General features: G+C 45.4%; 1 protein-coding gene across 28 annotated transcripts in view; it reads left to right on the forward strand.

Moving 5' to 3' along the window:
• The window catches only part of ank2b (ankyrin 2b, neuronal), a 1,110,754-nt gene that overhangs the window by 823,615 nt on the left and 265,809 nt on the right, over nucleotides 1-21,330 (forward strand). For 25 of the 28 annotated variants that reach the window (XM_038792202.1, XM_038792212.1, XM_038792216.1 and 22 more), the window contains 2 exons: nucleotides 13,163-13,348; nucleotides 19,806-19,829. In XM_038792202.1, the coding sequence (XP_038648130.1) occupies nucleotides 13,163-13,348; nucleotides 19,806-19,829 (210 nt within the window). The remainder of the gene's footprint in view (nucleotides 1-13,162; nucleotides 13,349-19,805; nucleotides 19,830-21,330) is intronic. The other 3 variants (XM_038792200.1, XM_038792226.1, XM_038792220.1) reach the window with 1 other exon arrangement.

The raw sequence follows: 21,330 nt of genomic DNA on the forward strand, positions 1-21,330 counted from the left end.
CAAAGTTGAGACTAAATGAATAACCTCAGCCGGTGTGGGAATTGAACCCGCGCTGCTGGTTTTGTTCTGCATCACAAACCAGCTGTCTAGCCCACTGAGCTAAAACAGTACCCATGTTTTGAGAGCCCCGAAGAATCCAGCACGAGTTGAAGGATAAAAAGAAATAACATTTATTCACAATAACATATATATATATATATATATATACACAACAGCAGCAACTCCCTTGCTGCTCACGCCTCTCTCTAGCTGGTTCCAAACTGACCACCTTTATTTATGCAGGGAATTTGCTAATGGTTTCTCCGCCCCCCTCCCTCATTGGGGAAGTTCATACTCCCAAAGGAATGTGGGACTGCCATTAGTCAACAGCCAGTGGTAAGCAGGTGTTGCACGTTTTACTATGGGCGTAAAACGCGTTTATTGGAGTGTATTAACACGCCTCCGAGTTCGACGTGTGCTTAACACTGCTAGGCTCTGCTCTATGTAATTATTTAGCTCTGGAGTCGCCAGTTGCCGTATAGGCAACGTCACAAGTATTCCAAGGTCAAGTTCAAAGTAATAAAGACGATACACCGATTAGTAAAGTTCAAACGATCAATATTTATTATACAGTTAATAATAAATACTCATGCACACACTAAGAGACTAAGCTACAACTAAACATAAGCAAACAGAATACTTATCTAACAGGAACAGGCAAGGTCAGAGAACGAGGCCTTCGTCCTGGTTTTGTCTGCAGCCTTCAGCAAGCGTTCTGGTACTTGGGAGTCTAGTGGGCTTGGATCGCGTAGCGAGCGTTGAACTTACGGTTTCGGCGGCTGGTGCTCAACGGCTGGAGTCAGGATACCAGGTGTCAGTCGGGGCCGGAGCACGGGTTTAACAGACCGGACAACACGAGGTCCCTATCTTTTATAGGGGTTCCGTTGTCCTTCCCTCTTCTCGGGCGGGCTCTACCTATTGGATCAATTTCTTATCGATACTGGATTAATTCCCCAATGCGAGGGGGTCTCCGTGATGGAGGGGGCGTTTCTTATGTCCTTTTGTTCGGAGGTTTCTGGTGCCTCGATGTCTGGGTCTTGATTGGAATGTGTCCATTCAGAACCAAATGTATCTATTGTGTGGGTGTTCAAGTCTGATGGCCTCATTAGCATGCAAAGCGTTTTGCCATTTGCACCTAGCTAAGGTCTTTTCACCTGAGCCCAAACTGGTTTCTGCTGCTGCAGAATGCAAACTGCCCTTTGCAGACTGCTGTTCTGGCTGAACTGTCTGTTTCTCAGCAGCCTTCCATTTTAGTTTGGCTCAGTGTCCATTTTGCGTGGCCAGCATGGCTACATTCCCTCCTTGTGATCCTCACAATCATACTATTGTGAAGGATCACCTATGTACTTTGCCTCCTTGTGTTCTGACCTCTTGCCAGTTCCTGTTCTACTCTGTTCTAAACTATGGGAAGAAGAGAAAAAATTTTAACTAACATTTCTACTTGGCCCTATGTCAAAAGGGACATGCATTACTACAATTGGGAACCTCTACCTATCACTATTAACCTTAACCTTAACTTAAACATTTAATCACTCTAAAACCTTAACCATTCACACCACAACATCACACTTCCCAACTCGGCAGTCGAGTATGGAACAATATAATACATGGCTGAATTTTATTTACAGAGTGTTGTAATCAGTGAGGGGTTGAGGGGTTTGGTGGAATCCGAAGATGGGGGATTGCACTCTATAGATGGGTGAGGTGCTGGAACGAGAGGCTCTCCTCTTCCATTTCCTCAACCTGAGGGTCTGCACTAGGATGATGAGGATCGCGATCACCAACAGTGATTCGATTATGTAGGACATGGAGTACCACGTCATGAATTTAGTACACCAGGTCTGAACCTCGCTGATCAGAGCTGAGCACTGGGGGTTTGTTGTACTAACATTTACGGTGGGGGTTGTGGGGGAAACGTGTCTTGTTTCCACACATATACATATGACATTAAATAGTAATAAGTGGGCTTCCATCATTTTGCTGTTCTTCTTCTTTCTCTTCCTTCTTCCTCCGGTATTGACAATCCTGGCTTCGACCTCTGTCTCGTCCTTTGAAACCTTTGGGATCAAGCACAGTATCTGTCAATACACAGTTTAAGACCTTTACTTGTTAGTGCATCTGTCTTTCAAAACCCAATTGACCCTTTAAAATGACTGGCTAAGTCACACCCTGTGACTCCCCTCATTTTTTTTCAAAAAGCGAATTTAAAGACCAGCATACACCTAACAATCCTTCCTTCTGCGAGCCGTCTCGCAGGCTTTGCTGATTTACCATCCGAATGTTCCCGGATGTAAATAGCATGTGGGATGGTGGCCGAAGGGCTACCTAACCTAAAATGAAAACAAACTTGGAAATAAACATCCGAATGAGTTGCGTATGGGCCGCTACGGGTACGAGTTGGATGGGATCCCCGGGTAGGGCGTGCTGTGCCATACCCGAGCTTGGCTGACCAAGGGTTGGTTCTCAGACAGGGCGGGTCCTCAGTGCCGTTTGTCCACTGCCGGAGTAACCTAGAAAAACGGGTACGAATGTGTTTACCATGACTTGCAGCCTCTATTTCGCCGAATAGAGGGGCACCTAAAAACAATGGAGCCAAGATGCTCCAACTGAGGACATCACTGAAGTTCTCAGAGATATCTGCGGACAAACTAACGTGCATGTGAGGTGGTCACAATCTTTTCAGCTGAAAAGAAGATGTCCATCCTCCAGCTGAACAATGTACATTCCTGAGACAAACAAACATAAAACGAAGACAAACATACGTGCAGGTTCCATCAGAAAGGACATCGTTTCCCTCAAACGATTCCTATCTTACATCATCTGGACACCTCACTTTGATTCTGCCTCTGTGAACAGGGTCACAAAGGGGTTGCCGTGTCGGGAGTCAGACACCGTGTCGTCCTGCTCTCCCGGATCCCACACCCTTGTGTGGATCAGGCATGCAATTTTGGAATTGTGTGACCGGGGGTCACTTTCATCATTGCGGACAAGTCTGTAGGAATTGTCCCTGTGCCATTGTGTAGCGTCGAGTGTGTTGTCGGGGTAGTCGGGGTCGGGTGGTGGTTCGGGGTTTTTGAGGTAAGTGACTTCCATGGGGTCACTGGAGTCGGGGTCGTAGTTGGTGCAGTGTGGGCTGTATGGCTGTGTGGTGTCGCTGTCTTCAGAGTCAGTGTCAGTCCTGCTGTCTCTGCTGTGGCAGCTTGTGGGCGTGTCGGGGCGTGGTCTGTAGTGGTCTGTGGGCGGAGTCGTGGGCGAGTCCGTGGATGAACTGGTCTGTGAGGGGGATGGTGGAAAAGTGTCTCTGGTGGGCGGGGTGAGGTGTTCTGCTGCATCCAGCAGGACATGGTGAGCATGGTTGGCCTGTGTTCCATATGCCTTTAACTGGTTTATATGGAACCACGCGGTCTTCCCATTAGGATACTTTATTCTGTAAACGGAGGGGCTAATTTTGTCCGAAATTGAGTAGGGACCGGAATATTTTGGAGCCAAAAAACTGCTGGGGTTATAAACAGATAACATTACCTGTTGCCCAACCTGGAATTCTGTGGTGTGTACGGTCTTATTGAAACAGGCAGTCCGTTGCTGTCGGCGTTTCCCTAGCTGGACTGCGGCTGTGAGCTGTGCAGACCTCACAGTCTCAACTAGATCTTTAACTGCCTTTTCATGTGTGAGGGCCGTCACTTCGGGGCTTGTCATGTCCAGTCCTAAAAGGAATTCTGTACCTTTCATAGGGCGTCCGGTCATGAGTGTATGTGGTGTGTATCCTGTCGATGTGGAGACAGTGTTCCTTATGAACATAAGTGCAAAGGGGAGCACTGAATCCCATGTGGAATTATTCTCTTGAACCATTTTCCTAAGGGTAGTTTTTAGGGTCCGATTCATGCGCTCTACAATCCCGCTGGACTGTGGATGATACGCAATATGGAAGTTCTGTTTGATTCCGAATATTGTCAGGACGTTCCTCATGACCCGTCCTGTAAAGTGAGATCCCTGGTCCGAATCGATACTTCGGGGTAAACCCCATCTCGTGAAGATGTGGTGGGTCAGGATCTTTGCAGCTGTCTTTGCTGTATTTGTTCGTGAGGGAAATGCCTCTACCCACTTGGTAAAGGTATCTATCACCACCAGAACGTATTTATAGCCATTCCGACAAGGGGGCAATGGACCTATAAAGTCGATCTGGAGGTTTGTCCAAGGGCCGTTAACTGGGCGAGTATGCCGAAGTTGTGCTTTCTTAGAATACCGCTCCGGGTTATTCTGAGCACAAATCAGGCAATTCTCTATGTAGTGCGTTACATCATTCCTGAGATTAGGCCACCAACAGAGTTGCCTGAGGTGCCTTGTTGTTGCATCAATTCCCTGATGCCCGTGTCCGTCATGGAACAAGGCAATCATCTGATTCCTGTCCTGCTGTGGGACCACATAAAGTTGGTCCTTAATGATCACACCCTCATGTGTGGTCAGTGCGTGTTTAAAGTGCTCGTAAGCAGGCACAAAGTTTCCCTTGAAAACCTCCCTGAGGTCTCCGTCCTGTTTTTGTGCTGCCACGAGATCTTTAATATCAGTCTGTGAGACTTGGACTGCGCTCACAGGGGCGCTAGCTGGTGCGCTAGCTGGGGGGGTCCATAAGTGTCCTCTCCTGGAACCTGCCTTAGCCAATGCGTCGGCCTTTACATTCCCAGGGGGTGATGACCTATGGTGGCTTCTTACTTTTATTATGCCGAAGGTCCTGTCCTTCGCTTTCTCTAGGATATGCTGGAGTAAGGGGGCTGATGGAAGGGGTTTTCCGTCTGCGGAGACAAAACCTCGTGTCCTCCACAGGGGCAGAAAATCGGTTAAACTGTTACAGACATATAAGCTGTCTGAATATATGTCTGCTGGGCTGGGGAAAGAATCGGGGTGGTCCACTATGTACGCTATGGCTGCTAGCTCTGCTGCCTGCGCGCCTAAGTGACCTGGTAACTTAAGAGCTATCTCTTCGAGAGCGCGCCCCTGCGCGTCCTCTACATAGATGCCGCATCCTGTGATACGCTCACCATTTAAAACTGTGGAGGAACCGTCTACATAAATCCTCAAGGGTCCACACGTGTCTGTGGGCTGGGGGCTTTGTTTCGGGTTCCCTATCTTCCTGGGGGGTGTTTTGGCTAAAAAGGGTCCTGTGTTATGCAGGGGAGCTACAATTTCACAGTCATGGGGCTGTCCGGGGTATTGGAGGTTGTCTGCTAAGTATGTGTGTGTGCGTGTCCGTTTCACTGTAATGTCCCGTCCTTGTAAAAGTAGGGTCCACCTAGCTGCCCTAATCTGGCTAACTGAACCGTCCTTCAGTCGACCGTCTAGTAGTAGCTGTGTGGGTGTGTGTTCGGTCAGAATAGTAATGGGGTTGAGTCCGGTGATGTATGAGAAATACTGCACTGCCCAGAAGACAGCAAGGAGGTGCCTCTCACAGGCCGAAAATCCTTGTTCTACTGGGTCTAACAGTCGGGAGGCATAAGCCACTGGTCTTAGCTGCTCGTGCCGTTCCTGAAGCAGCACGGCCGAGAGGGTCAGATCGGTGCTCGCTACCTCTATTGCGTACGGTGAAAGTTGGTCGGGGACTAGCAGCGCGGGTGCTGCACTAAGGGCTCGTTTTAACTCTTCCACAGCGCCTGTATGCTGCGGAAGCCATTCCCAGGGGGCTCCTTTCTTAAGGAGGTCTGAAAGTGGGGCGGCTTTTGTCGCGAATCCGTCGATGTGGTTCCGACAATAGCCAACCAGTCCTAAAAACGACCGGAGGGCTGAAACATTCTGGGGAAGGGGCAATTTGACAATCGAATCAATTCTTTTGAATTCGATCTCGCGTTTGCCGTGCGTGATGACTGATCCCAAATACATCACTTTACTTTCCAATATTTGGGCCTTTTTCGGGTTAACTTTACAGCCAATTTCAGTTAAGAGTTCCAGGAGTTCGGCCAGAAGCGAAATGTGCTCTGCCTTTGTGTCTGTCTGCAGTAGTAGGTCGTCTACATACTGTACCAGACAATCGGGTCGGGAAAATTTTTCTAATCCACTTGCCAGCTGTCGGTGGAAAATGGAGGGGGAATTGTGGAATCCTTGTGGGAGGCATGTCCACGTGTACTGCTGTGTTTTAAAAGTGAATGCGAATTTGTATTGGCACGCTTTTGCCAATGGTATTGACCAGAATCCATTACTGATGTCCAATACCGTGAAGTACTTGGCGTTGAGACCCTGCTTGAGCATGGTCTCGGGACTAGTAGCTACCGTTGGGGCTACTGCGGGGGTTACTTTGTTGAGTTCCCGATAATCGATGGTCAGACGCCATGATCCATCGGGCTTCCTCACTGGCCAAATAGGGGCATTGTTGGTGGAGGCTACCGTTCTCAGTACACCTTGGTCCAACAAGCTGCCTATAACTTTTTCTATTTCCACCTCTGCCTCGAGGGGAAATCTATACTGCTTTTGCGGTCGGGGGTCCTGTCCGGTAACATGAACTTGTCCAGTCATTCTGCCACAGTCATGACGGTGACTTGCAAATGCTGTCCTGTGTTTGTTTAGTAGGGCCTTAATTTGTCTGTCGGTGTGGAGTGTAGTCAGGTCGAATGAGTACTCTCCCACTGCGCTAATCCGATTAGCGTAGTCTCCTACTGTGAGGGTGGCTGGGGCTCTGTCTGATCTCGCCATTCGCCAGACACACTGGTTCACTGGGTCGAACGACAAGCTATGAGCGTTCATAAAATCTATCCCCAGGATGTGCTCTGCTGTCCGGGGAAGATTTACTAAAACTACGGGGTGTCTTGTGGAAATATTCCCTAGCTGGATCGCTACGGGTGCTGTGATATGTCCCTGCTGCGAGTGTCCGGTGAACCCGCTAAGTGTGATGGTGGAGGTGGTCGGCCACGTGTCTGAGTGTGCCGTGGTTGTGGAGTTAATGGTGGTGCGGGATCCTCCTGTGTCCCACAGTAACTCTATGGGCTTCCCTTTGACTTTTGCCGTGACTACGGGCCTCCCTGATGAGTCCCATAGTGTGTCACAGACCCAAGTGGGGGAGCCCGAACACCGTCAGTTCGTCTCGTCCACATTGGTGGGTCCTGACTGTACTGCTACATTGTGGATGGGTTTTGCCTTGTTGCGGTTCAGAGTGCCTGTCTGCTGGCCTCTCTGAGATCGCTGGGGTGCATTACACTCTTTTGCCCAATGCCCTAACTGTCCACAGTTATAGCATTCCTGTCCTTTCTGTTGAGGGCTGCTCTTGCCTTCATTTACCCATGCGGGCTTCTGGTGCTCTCTGACTGCTTGGATGTCTGCAGCAGCCTGAGCCTCTTCTGGGGATCTAACCTTTCCTTTTGCCTGAAGCGATTGCTCCCAAGCGCGGGACAATCTTTTCAGGACCCATTTTTCGTTATGGGCCTCTTCTGAGGGGTCGTAATTATTGCAAGCGCTCTGTCCTGCTTCTGTTGCGTGTGAGATAATTGTGCGCGTCCACTTAACCATGTTTTCGCGGGTTAAATGCGCTCTATCTAGCTGTCCGAAAACTGCGCTGAAGTGAATCCACAGCCTTCCTGCGAATGCTGTGGGGTGTTCGGATCTCTTCTGCCTGCACTTATTCAAGCCTTCTACGGGGTCACCTCTATTGTACCCGATGGCATCTAAAATGGCAGTGTGCATCTCCTCTAGGCTGCCTCCTGCCACGTTCTGTGGGTCGGGGAGGGCTGCCACTACACTCTGGTCTAAGCTCAGCACGGTGAGCTTAACCTGCTCTCTCTCATCCAGGCCGTACATGGTAGCCTGCTGTTTTACTTTAGCGAAAAACTGGTGGGGGTCTGCGGTGGGGAGGAACGGAGTGATCTTTTCACAAGCGTCCCTTAGCTGGGTTACTGTTAAAGGGGTGGTGTAAGTTATGTCTGGGGCGCCTTCTGATTCGGCTTTCCTCTGTGTGGTTACGGGATTCATGGGTGCGGTTATGATCTGAGCTGTGGGGGGTTGGGGTGCCTGTCGTTTCTGCTGAGCTGCGGGCGCACATGTTCCCTGAACATAACGCTGCGCTGTCTCGCTTAATTCCTGCCAATCTGGGGCGTTTTCCCCATCTAACTGAGCTCCAAAGGTGCTTTGGAAGCCATTCTGCACCGAAAGCAGAGATTGCAATTCCGCAATCTGTTTCCTGCATTTCGCGTGGTCAACTGTGCTTTGTCTTTGTTCGGTCGTTGCAGCGTGGAGTGCTCTCAAAGCTGCTTTGAGATCGGAACATTGCCTCTGCAATGCCTCCACCTGCTTCTCCGATTCCTGTCTTATCAGAACGGCACGTTGCACGTCCTGATAGGCTTTCTCATACTGGGTCTGGGAACTGTTCAGATGAGCTAGACAAGACTGGTGAGCCCTCTTGGCATCATCCACCTCTCTACCCTTCTCTGCCAACTTCCCTTTAAGATCCAGGTTTTCTTTCTCGATGTCCCTGACATCGACCTTACTCATTCGGTTCCTTTCCTCTAAATCTGCCCGGAGCGTCCTGATGACCTCCTCTGCGCCTCGCAACTGTGCCAAACAGGACACAATCGCCATCGGCTTGCGTGCTTTTCCTAAACTCTTTTTGTGTATCTGAGAGAGGTTCTCCCACCAAGTATGACCTATACTTCCGGGACCTGTCTCCTCATTTGCACAAAACTCTTTCCAAAGGGGCCATCCCTTTCCCTGCAGATATTTGCGGAGTTCCAGCTCCCACGTGGGACACTGGCCTACCCTGCTACTGCTGCTGGTCGCTGCGACCACAAACTTTGCTGGATCCATCAGACGTTCCATTGCCTGCATGGCCATTTCCTCTGACTCTCTTTTTATAATTTGGAACAGGGGGTTGCTGGGGTGGTGTTTCGTGAAAAGGGTACGGCTTACGCTATTTTCCGATTACAAAACTACCGAAAGTTTGTCGCAACAAAAAGCTTTCAGTTTTACCTTACAGCCCTGTTAGTACGCATGCACTAAAACACACTTCCGAATTTCGCTTATTATTTTGAACACCTTGAATACTTGTGATCTCTTTCTTTCTCTGCAATTTGGAGTTCTGATTCAAATTTCAGGGTCCTGGACACTGTGGTGTTTCCACTTACAACAGGGTCCCGGCGGATGTCGCCACTAAATGTTGCACGTTTTACTATGGGCGTAAAACGCGTTTATTGGAGTGTATTAACACGCCTCCAAGTTCGACGTGTGCTTAACACTGCTAGGCTCTGCTCTATGTAATTATTTAGCTCTGGAGTCGCCAGTTGCCGTATAGGCAACGTCACAAGTATTCCAAGGTCAAGTTCAAAGTAATAAAGACGATACACCGATTAGTAAAGTTCAAACGATCAATATTTATTATACAGTTAATAATAAATACTCATGCACACACTAAGAGACTAAGCTACAACTAAACATAAGCAAACAGAATACTTATCTAACAGGAACAGGCAAGGTCAGAGAACGAGGCCTTCGTCCTGGTTTTGTCTGCAGCCTTCAGCAAGCGTTCTGGTACTTGGGAGTCTAGTGGGCTTGGATCGCGTAGCGAGCGTTGAACTTACGGTTTCGGAGGCTGGTGCTCAACGGCTGGAGTCAGGATACCAGGTGTCAGTCGGGGCCGGAGCACGGGTTTAACAGACCGGACAACACGAGGTCCCTATCTTTTATAGGGGTTCCGTTGTCCTTCCCTCTTCTCGGGCGGGCTCTACCTATTGGATCAATTTCTTATCGATACTGGATTAATTCCCCAATGCGAGGGGGTCTCCGTGATGGAGGGGGCGTTTCTTATGTCCTTTTGTTCGGAGGTTTCTGGTGCCTCGATGTCTGGGTCTTGATTGGAATGTGTCCATTCAGAACCAAATGTATCTATTGTGTGGGTGTTCAAGTCTGATGGCCTCATTAGCATGCAAAGCGTTTTGCCATTTGCACCTAGCTAAGGTCTTTTCACCTGAGCCCAAACTGGTTTCTGCTGCTGCAGAATGCAAACTGCCCTTTGCAGACTGCTGTTCTGGCTGAACTGTCTGTTTCTCAGCAGCCTTCCATTTTAGTTTGGCTCAGTGTCCATTTTGCGTGGCCAGCATGGCTACACAGGCAGGTTATAACACCTTGACATGAAGAAAAATGACTGAAAAAATACTTGAAAAATTGGAACAGACGAATTTATGTTGTGTTTCAATAGTAGTGTTAAACATTTTCAAAGGATAAAGAGTAGATATAATTAGTAACCTTATATAATAAGAACAGCACAGTGCTGCAAAATATTTATCATTAAATTACTATCTTTATTACATTGTTACTTCTTCAAACACACTATTTCTAGTTATTTTTTCACCAAAACCCTTAACAGGATCAAAATGTCTCACTCTGGAAAAAGCTACATTAAGCTGGCCGTGTGTAAAGATGGGCCTGGGACTAGAAATATCAATTTTGCCAAAAGTCTAGCCTTGTGACCTGTTTAGTCACAGAATATGAAAATCTAATCAGGAACTGGTTTCTTATGAGTCAAGAAGGCAGATTTACATGTGATGGGCTCAATATTATTTGATAAATAATCACTCATATTTCCTTGAAATCTGCATGTTATAATATCAACATCTATCATTTGAAGGAAGCTGCTTCCTAATTTATAATCCTGCGACATGACAAGTCCTTTTTTAGGATTCAAATTTTGCAACAACTGTATAACTGTTGCTTCCTTGAATCTAGGTTTGTACAGTGGCGTACTCATTGGGTTAGACTGTGTAGAAACTCCGGGGGTTATGGACTGTTATCATATTCTTCTATAGAATCAAGATGGTGCATTATTATAACTCATCTCAAAGCTTTCCTAAAACTTTTATCATTCAAATTTAGTGAATCTTCATTCTTAGCTCAAAGAAGAGTCATAGAATCAAACACGGCAGAAAGGTCCATCATCCCATTGCATCTGTGCCGGTCAAAAACAACCACCTAATCATTCTATTCGCATTTTCCACCACTTGGCCCATAGCCTTATATACCTTGGGATTGCAAGTGCACATCTAAATACTTCTTAAATGTTATGAGGGTCTCTGCCTCCCCCACCCTTTCAGGCAGTGAATTCCAAACTCCAACCACCCTCTCAGTAAAACGTTTTGTCCTCACATCCCCTCTAAGCCTCCTGCCCCTTACCTTAAATCTATGTCCCCTGGTCATTGCCCCTCCACCAAGAAGAAAAATCTGTTCCTTTTAAATAATAGAGCTTTTAAGTATAGTTTTTAAATAATCAAGCTTTAATTAATAGGTTGCTTTAAATAATTATCCCGCCATTTTACTGCACTTAACCAATACAGTAGCCCCCCTTTATAACGCGGGTGTTGGGGTCCAAGACAGCCACCCGCGTTGCATCCGAGCCGCGGATATCCACGATGGGGGTTTTAAATTTATTTTAAAATCTATGCATGCGCTTCCCATTGTGAGCCTACGGGGGGCGGGGGGAGAGGTCAGACCCCCGTAGACTCACAATGGGAAGCGCATGCATAGATTTTAAAATAAATTTAAAACCCCCATCGTGGATCAAATTAAAACAAGCACTGCTGCATTTTTAACAACTTAAAAGTTGGATTGGAGGGAGAGAGCAGCCGGTAGTGTCAATTTCAGCGGCCGGCTGATTGTTTCAGTGAGAGAGCAGCTTCCCTCTCCGGATCAAAGTGAGCTGGCCGCTGAAATTGACACTGCCGGCTGATTGGAGGGAGAGAGCAGCCGGCAGTGTCAATTTCAGCGGCCGGCTCACTTTGATCCGGAGAGGGAAGCTGACAGTTGGGGACCATAAGCCCCCCCCCCCCCCCGCCGTATATCGCGAACCGCGGTATTGCGGAGCGTGGTATAACGGGGGACTACTGTACTGCCATCTCCATCTCATGTCATTTCATCTTCCTCCTGCCATTCCTATCAGATTCTTTCCATCTCTTCAACCATCACTTTCCATGTCATGCCCACCCATCCCAATCCTCACAAGTGTTAATCTCTCCAGTCAGGGTAATTTTGTTGTTGGGTTCCACTGATTTTGTTCTCCACCAAACTTCACCACAGACATTAACCATTGGCAGCCGCATGTGTTTCACTGCTCCGTCCTCTATGTGCTTCATCTGCCTCTGTGTGCACCAGGCACTGCCCACCAAATAAACCCGCCAACAAATGGGCCCTCTAAACTGATGAATCAAAACATTCAAGACGGACACAACTGAGTATTGTTGTTATAATTTAGAATATGATAATAAGTAGAAATATTCAGGGTAAAATTCAACGATGACAGTGATGGTGAATTAGCCATGCAATAAGCAGCCTGTTCAATTTGCCTTTCCATTGGAATTCAGAAGCTTTTTGCAATGTTGTTGTTGCCTCCATGCATGACTTCTGAAATACTTTTCGCACTGACCTCCAACAGTCCACTCATCATAAAGCCCAACGACAACATTTCTGGCTCATGTTCTGTGCCACAGGATTTTCAGCGCAACCCACTGCATGCTTCACGGCGGTAGAAATGAGCTACAATTGGCCAGCGATGTGGCCTTCTGATGCTTCTGTTTTCAAAGGTGTTTCCCACTGAATGCACCCCTCGCCGCTGGGAAACACTGAGCAGGCTGCACCATCGGTGGGACCTGAAGATCCACCAGCGTGAATGGCCGGAAAATACATTCATCACTCCTGTTCTTGCCAACCTCCATTGGTTAGCCACTTCCCAACATTAACTTCAAAACTCTGATCCTTCTTTTCTAGCCTCTCCTGAGGCATATCCCTCTCTATCTTTGGGATGTCCTTCAGCCCTACTTCTCATTCAGTCTTCTGATCCATACATCTCATGCAATCTTCCTCCCCCCGCTTCTTCATTAGTGGGAGAGCTCACTCTACTTATTGGAATCTGTTCACCTTGCTCATTCTCTTCATGTCTTCAAAACCCTCCTCAAAACTGTCAGTCAATTCACTTAACATTCTTGTTACTATCCCATGTTTCTTCTCCGGTGAAGCATTTTGGGTCATTTACTAAGTTAAAAGGGGTGTATAAAGCAAGCTGTTATTTGTGTTTTGTGGTTGCCCTGTTCAATCTATTGCTGAAGTTTCAAGTAACCAAGTCAAAGCAATCTTTTGTTTAGTAAAGTTCTTGTTTCTGCATTGTCAGGATGGGTTCACTCCTCTAGCTGTTGCACTGCAACAGGGGCACAACCAAGTAGTTGCCATCTTACTGGAGAATGACACCAAGGGAAAGGTGCGGCTACCGGCCCTGCACATTGCTGCCAGGAAAGATGATACCAAGTCTGCAGCACTGTTACTACAGAATGATCACAATGCTGATGTGCAGTCCAAGGTAGGGAAATCCATGCATTGTATTCGACTGCCTATAACTGTGTAGTATGAACTTGCATAGCCTCGTGTCACTTCTAATTTGGTTTGATTTCTTATTGTCACATGTATTAGTACACAGTGAAAAGTATTGCTCCTTGCATGCTGTACAAACAATGCATACCATACATAGGGAAGGAAGGAGAGACTGCAGAATATAATGTTACAGTTACAGCAAGGTGTAGAGAAAAGGTCAACTCAATACGAGGTAAGTTCATTCAAAAGTCTGATGGCAGTAGGGAAGAAGCTGTTCTTGAGTCGGTTGGTACGTGACCTCAAACTTTGGTATCTTTTTCCTGACGGAAGAAGATGGAAGAGAGTATGTCCAGGGTGCGTGGGGTCCTTAACTATGCTGGCTGCCTTTCCGAGGCTGGGGGTGAGATTGTGTGTCTTTAATTTTTTTTCCAGCAGGTTGCTTGCTTCCCTATTTCACAGATTAAAAAACAGAATGAATGCCTCCCTACCCGCGTCCATTCCGATTTCTTTGGTTTATTTAAGATGTTGATATGTGTTCTCCTTAACCACATGATGCACATGGACAGAAAACATGTATGATGAAGAACAAATTATTTTGTTTTATTGATTACCCCATTCTTTGTAATTTTCTTCCTTAGTTGCTCACTATAGCTCACATGCTCAAGTTGGACAACTGATCAGTTTCTTAGTTTCCACTCATCCTTTTTAGTAACTTGCCTTTAAGTCGCTCACTCTCAAATTTTCCCTCCATGGAGAAGAAGATTTATATCCAGAGAATCATTTGGATTGATGTTTGAAAAGAAAATGCAATTATCCATGTATCTAAAGTAAATCATAACAATGCACGTTTGGACAGACACAAATTGATTCTGCTTGTTACATATTATTTGAAAACCTATTGCACGATAGTTAACTTTCCTAATTTGAACATGAGAGTGTGTCTCCTGCTCCTAAATAGTTGGAAACCTTTTCATCTGGAATAGGCTATCCACTTAAAATACTGTTCACAGTTTGTTGACATGGTTAAGAATGTTTCTGCAGGAAAGTTTGCAGCTTCGTAGGACCATGGAATCCCTACAGTGCAGAAGGAGGTCATTTGGCAAATTGAGTCTGCACTGATCCTCTGAAAGAGCACTCTACCCAGGCCCACTCCCCTGCAATATCACCGTAACCTCATAACCCCACTTAACCTGCACATCTTTGGATATGACTAATCATTGATCAACCCTTATTACCATCTGTTGCAGAGTGTATTCTTGTGTGGAGCACCTTGGCACCAACCTATCCATCAACCTGCATCCTTGCATTCTGTTAGAGTTCATGGGAAATACTCAATAGACTAATGAGACTTGGCTGAGATCCCATTACTCCTGTTGAAACACCTTAGCCCCAGAGAAAATATTACTCCATTGACAGCTCTGGCTCTCCAATTTCTGCGGCTAATTTCACAATGTTTATTTGCACAAGGTTAAGTGGTTTCAAGGCCTTTCAGTTTCTGGTGTTGCTACTTTAACGGGTCGGAAGGATTGACATATTTATTGCCCCATAGTGAAATAACTTATTTTTTTAAAGGTAATGGAAAGTATTAATGACTGACTTTTAAAAGATTTTTTGACACATCCTACTCTCCTAGAGTTAATTTTTTCTATACAGAAAACAGTGGGTCAATGGTCATAGAAGTGCCATAGCCGAGCATTGAGGGGTCATGGAGGTGGGTGGAGTGCCAGAGGTTGTTATAATGGGCATAAGGGACCATGGGGGATTGGTGGGTGGAGGGACATTGCTAGGCATTGTGGGCATGAGGTAGCATGGCTGGTGCATGGGGTATAAGAACATAAGAACTAGGAGCAGGAGTAGGCCATCTGGCCCCTCGAGCCTGCTCCGCCATTCAATGAGATCTTGGCTGATCTTTTGTGCTCCACTTTCCAGCCCGAACACCTTAACCCTTAATCCCTTTATTCTTCAAAAAACTATCTTTCTCTATCTTAAAAACATTTAATGAAGGAGCCTCAACTGCTTCACTGGGCAAGGAATTCCATAGATTCACAACACTTTGGGTGAAGAAGTTCCTCCTAAACTGGGTCCTAAATCTACTTCCCCTTATTTTGAGGCTATGCCCCCTAGTTCTGCTTTCACCCGCCAGTGGAAACCACCTGCCTGCATCTATCCTATCTATTCCCTTCATAATTTTATATGTTTCTATAAGATCCCCCCCTCATCCTTCTAAATTCCAACGAGTACAGTCCCAGACGACTCAACCTCTCCTCGTAATCCAACCCCTTCAGCTCTGGGATTAACCTAGTTAATCTCCTCTGCACACCCTCCAGCGCCAGTACGTCCTTTCTCAGGTGAGGAGACCAAAACTGAACACAATACTCCAGGTGTGGCCTCACTAACACCTTATACAATTGCAGCATAACCTCCCGAGCCTTAAACTCCATCCCTCTAGCAATGAAGGACAAAATTCCATTTGCCTTCTTAATCACCTGTTGCATCTGTAAACCAACTTTTTGCGACTCATGCACTAGCACACTCGGGTCTCTCTGCACAGCAGCATGTTTTAATATTTTATCATTTAAATAATAATCCCTTTTGCTGTTATTCCTACCAAAATGGATAACCTCACATTTGTCAACATTGTATTCCATCTACCAGACCCTAGCCCATTCACTTAACCTATCCAAATCCCTCTGCAGACTTCCGGTATTCTCTGCACTTTTTGCTTTACCACTCATCTTAGTGCCGTCTGCAAATGTGGACACATTGCCCTTGGTCCCCAACTCCAAATCATCTATGTAAATTGTGAACAATTGTGGGCCCAACACTGATCCCTGAGGGACACCACTAGCTACTGATTGCCAACCAGAGAAACAGCCATTAATCCTCACTCTTTGCTTTCTATTAATTAACCAATCCTCTATCCATGCTACTACTTTAACCTTAATGCCATGCATCTTTATCTTATGCAGCAACCTTTTGTGTGGCACCTTGTCAAAGGCTTTCTGGAAATCCAGATGTACCACATCCATTGGCTCCCCGTTATCTACTGCACTGCTAATGTCCTCAAAAAATTCCACTAAATTAGTTAGGCCCGACCTGCCTTTTATGAACCCATGCTGCGTCTGCCCAATGGGACAATTTCCATCCAGATGCCTCGCTATTTCTTCCTTGATGGTAGATTCCAGCATCTTCCCTACTACTAAAGTTAAGCTCACTGGCCTATAATTACCCGCTTTCTGCCTACCTCCTTTTTTAAACAGTGGGACCTATATTTACCTTAGCCACTCTTTTTTGTTTTATATATTTGTAGAAACTTTTACTATCTGTTTTTATATTCTGAGCAAGTTTACTCTCATAATCTATCTTAATCTTCTTTATAGCTTTTTTAGTAGCTTTCTGTTGCCCCCTAAAGATTTCCCAGTCCTCTAGTCTCCCACTAATCTTTGCCACTTTGTATGCTTTTTCCTTCAATTTGATACTCTCCCTTATTTCCTTCAATATCCATGGTCGATTTTCCCTCCTTCTACCGTCCTTCCTTTTTGTTGGTATAAATCTTTGCTGAGCACTGTGAAAAATCGCTTGGAAGGTTCTCCACTGTTCCTCCACTGTTTCATCATAAATGTCTTTGCTCCCAGTCTACCTTAGCTAGCTCTTCTCTCATCCCATTGTAAACTCCTTTGTTTAAGCACAAAACACTAGTGTTAGATTTTACCTTCTCACCCTCCAGCTGAATTTTAAATTCCACCATATTGTGATCGCTCCTTCCGAGAGGATCCCTAACTATGAGATCATTAATCAATCCTGTCTCATTACCCGGGACCAGATCTAGGACCACTTGTTCCCTCATAGGTTCCATTACATACTATTCTAGAAAACTATCGCGGATACATTCTATAAACTCCTCCTCAAGGCTGCCTTGACTGACCTGGTTAAACCAATCGATATGTAGATTAAAATCCCCCATGATAATTGCTGTTCCATTTCTAAATGCATCAGTAATTTTTTTGTTTATTGCCTGCCCTGTCATAATGTTGCTATTTGGTGGCCATTAGGTTACTCCTATCAGTGACTTTTTTGCCTTACTATTCCTGATTTCCACCAAAATAGATTCAACCTTATCCTCCATAGCACCAATGTCATCCCTTACTATTGCCCGGATGTCATCCTTAAATAACAGAGCTACACCACCTCCCTTACCATCCATTCTGTCCTTCCGAATAGTTTGATACCCTCGGATATTTAACTCCCAGTCTTGACCATCCTTTAACCATGTTTCAGTAATGGCCACTAAATCACAGTCATTCACGATGATTTGCGCCATCAACTCATTTATCTTATTCCGAATACTACGAGCATTCAGGTGAAGTACACTTATATTGGCTTTTATACCTCGGTTTTGAATCTTAACACCGCTATGAGTAACCTCTCCTAAGTTATCTTTCCTCTTAACTTTTCTCCTAATTTTCCTTGTCGTTGAACCCATGTCTTCATATAACAACCTGCCGCATCGCTTACCATTTACGTTTTTACTTCCCGTTTTATTCCTTTTAGTATTACTGGGCCTATTCACTGAGCTCCCCTCAGTCACTGTACCTTGTACTGTCGCCCTTTTTGATTTTTGACTATGGCTTCTCTGCCTTACACTTTCCCCCTTACTTACTGCCTTTTGTTTCTGTCCCTGTTTTACTACCTTCCGACTTCCTGCATTGGTTCCCATCCCCCTGCCACATTAGTTTAAAACTTCCCCAACAAACAGCTCTAGCAAACACCGCCCCCCCCCCCCCCCCAATGTGAGGGGGGCATGAGGCAGGGGCTGGGTTAGCACACTGGGCTAAATGGCTGGCTTGTAATACAGAACAATGCAGCAGCGTGGGTTCAATTTCCGTACTAGCCTCCCTGAACAGGCGCCGGAATGTGGCGACTAGGGATTTTCACAGTAACTTCATTGAAGCCTGCTTGTGACAATAAGCGATTATTATTATTATTATTATTATTATTATTATATGAGGGGTAAGGGCTTGAGCACCTTTCTGTTTCTATTTTTACTGGGGTGAGGTCCTGCAGCACTGAGGCGGGTCTTCTAAACAGTCTGCCTCAGCCCCCGACAGCCCCTTTGGCTGCCTTTAACCCGACATCCCCTTTGACTGCCTTTAACCCTACGTTCCCCTTGACTGCCCTTTATCTCTTGCCCTGCATAACTGGCCTGACTCCAGTCCCCACCCCCCTCATGCCACATAATTAAGATCTTGCCCTTGTGGACACTGAAGCTTGACCGGGCCAGGAATTGCCTGACTTCCATTATCCGCCTCAGTGGTAAAATCTAGCCCTACAAATTTTGGGAAACTCTTTGGTTTAGGATAAACAATTATAATACTCCCTCTAACTAATCTACAAAATCCTCTCAGCCCAGCTTCAATTCCATCTCATCGATCACCCTCTTATTTACCATCATCAAAAAAAATAAGATCTGATAACTGCAACTCCCATTCCCCTGCTTCCTTTGAAAAGCACTGGATAAATTATTGAGCATGGGATTGAAGGTTATAAGCATAGATAAAAATGATGAAATACTCTGGAACATGTCTGTTGAAGTCCTCTGAGACTGTGGCTGGGTCAGTTTATCATTAAACTGTCAAAGCTGTTAATTGGGGCTTGTGCAGACAGACTAATATACCATCATTTTCTGTGCCGATCTTCATTCGCCAGTAAAGTAATTGATGCTACTTTTATCGTTTTGAAACTGACCACAGTAGCACAGTGGTTAGCACTGCTGTCTCACAGTGCTTAGGTGGGTTTCCTCCGGGTACTCCGGTTTCCTCCTGCAGTCCAAAGGTGTGCAGATTAGGTGGATTGGCTCTGATATATTGCTCCTTTGTGTTCAAATATATGTGTAGGTTAGATTAAGGGGTTAATGGGTGAAGTACTCTTTCAGACGGCCGGTGCAGCCTCGATGGGTCGAATGGCCTCCTTCTGCACTGTAGAGATCTGTGGCTAAGTCTCTGCCGCAGAAGATCGAGTGTCTTTTCTAGATTAACATAGAAAGGTAAATTCTACATGGTTGGTTGAGGGTGTGGCCTTGTGTTCTTATGTTGTTGCAATATTATACCTATGAAATGAATTGGATAATTAAGACACATTGATGATAAGTTGCATTTATACAAACACCATAACATTTTACATGGTGGCAGCTGAGGATTCTGCTTACTCTGCTAAAGCTGTTAAATAAATACAAGTTATTAATGCCATTTGATACAAATTATACATCATCATACCGGTATGGTTCTGCAAAACACATTGTGCTTGCTGTGCAGGTTACCGTGACAAAGAATACAGTATGCCTTCACTGATTGACAGTCCTTTGTTTCAATGCTGCTTTCCATCTTAAATTTGTAACTTTTTCTTCCTGCTTACACTTATTTCTCTGCTTCTTATTAACGCTGGTCCAGATGATGGTGAATAGGACTACGGAGGTATATATCCAAACCTTTTCTTATTGTCTCATTTATATTTTGAAATTGACCCTTAATTTATGTATCATTACATTTCCAAATCTTTTAAATGAAATAATCTTCTCTTTTTAATTTCTGATTTGTGGTACTTATATATATTTTTTATGCGTTATCATTCCTTTGAGCACATTTGCCTTCCTTTGAAGTTTAGGCAACTCCGAGCATATGCTTTTCCTTCTTGTTAATACTTGCGTTCTTTTCCCAGAAGTTCTAACAATCTCTCCTGCTGGCATTGTGGGAGAAATCTGAACAACTGACTCAGAAATTGAAGGGCTATGTGTTGGAATTCCAGTACCCAATCATCGCTCTTTGGAGCTTAATTTAAATTGGTCAGGTTGATGTGAAGGATGGAAAGTTTATCCCTCGAAGGCTGATGTTTCAACTGTTTCCATTTTTAAAGTGGCCCACCACTGTTTCAAGAGGTTTTAACCCTTTTAACATGTAGATCAGAGTCATCTGACACATGTAGGACTCCCAACTGCCGTTTTGGGAGACAGCTGGGTAAAGAGTGTGCCGCTCAGTGGCACCCTGGCGCTGTGATGCAACAGTGCTAACCACTGTGCTACCATGCCAGCCTGGGACATACCATGCACTTTGTGCCAGCCGGTGTTGCTGACTGACATGTAACCGTTTGGGAGCCGGTGCATTAAAGTCTCATTACTTAAATTAAGGGTTCTCTGAATAACGCCACCTCCAGGGCAGTGCTGCAGTTACTTAATGGGCGGGGCAGACTGACGTAGTTATTTTTCACTCTTGATTGAGTGCTCTAACCTCTCCTCAGGATCATCCTGTCATGTCAAACTTTGGGCGACCGGTTTCCAGGCATCGGCCTTCTTCCCTGCCGCAAACCAAAAATGGGTGTTTAAAAATCAGGATGCTAAGAGCTGTTGTGTGCTGTTGTCAAATATTCCATCCATGAATTCAATGCACTCCCCACATATCTTGCATTATCATTAAGTAGCAATAATTTAATATTTCAATGAATTCATTTTGCATGAACAGGCATCTCAGACATGAGTTTTCCACTAAAATAGAAGCAAAATACCGGAAATACTGCAAAATTCTGGATGTTGGAAATCCGAAATGAAAGCAGAAAATGCTGGATAAACTCTACAAGTCAAAGCATCAGTGGAGAGAGAAACAGAGATGGCCTTTCGAGTCTGTATGACTCTTCAGAGCTCTTCTTCAGAAACGTTAACTTTGTTTCTCTCTCCATAGATGCTGCCAGACTTGAGTTTTCCCAGCATTTCCCCTTTTTATTTTATATATGATGAGTTTATGATGACATCACTTCTCATTTAAGCACCAAATTTGCAATCAGTCTGCAAATATTAGATAATTTTTCAATCAGAAAATCATTGTTAAAATATTGGGTGAACAACCTGAGTCCCTGTTTGCAGTGAGTTTTCTTGCCAGCACCTGGAAATCTATCCGCCTATTATAATGACTGTGGTCGTGGCAA

The sequence above is a fragment of the Scyliorhinus canicula genome, chromosome 3 (assembly GCF_902713615.1).
Source record: "Scyliorhinus canicula chromosome 3, sScyCan1.1, whole genome shotgun sequence".
NCBI classification, from domain to species: Eukaryota; Metazoa; Chordata; class Chondrichthyes; order Carcharhiniformes; family Scyliorhinidae; genus Scyliorhinus; species Scyliorhinus canicula.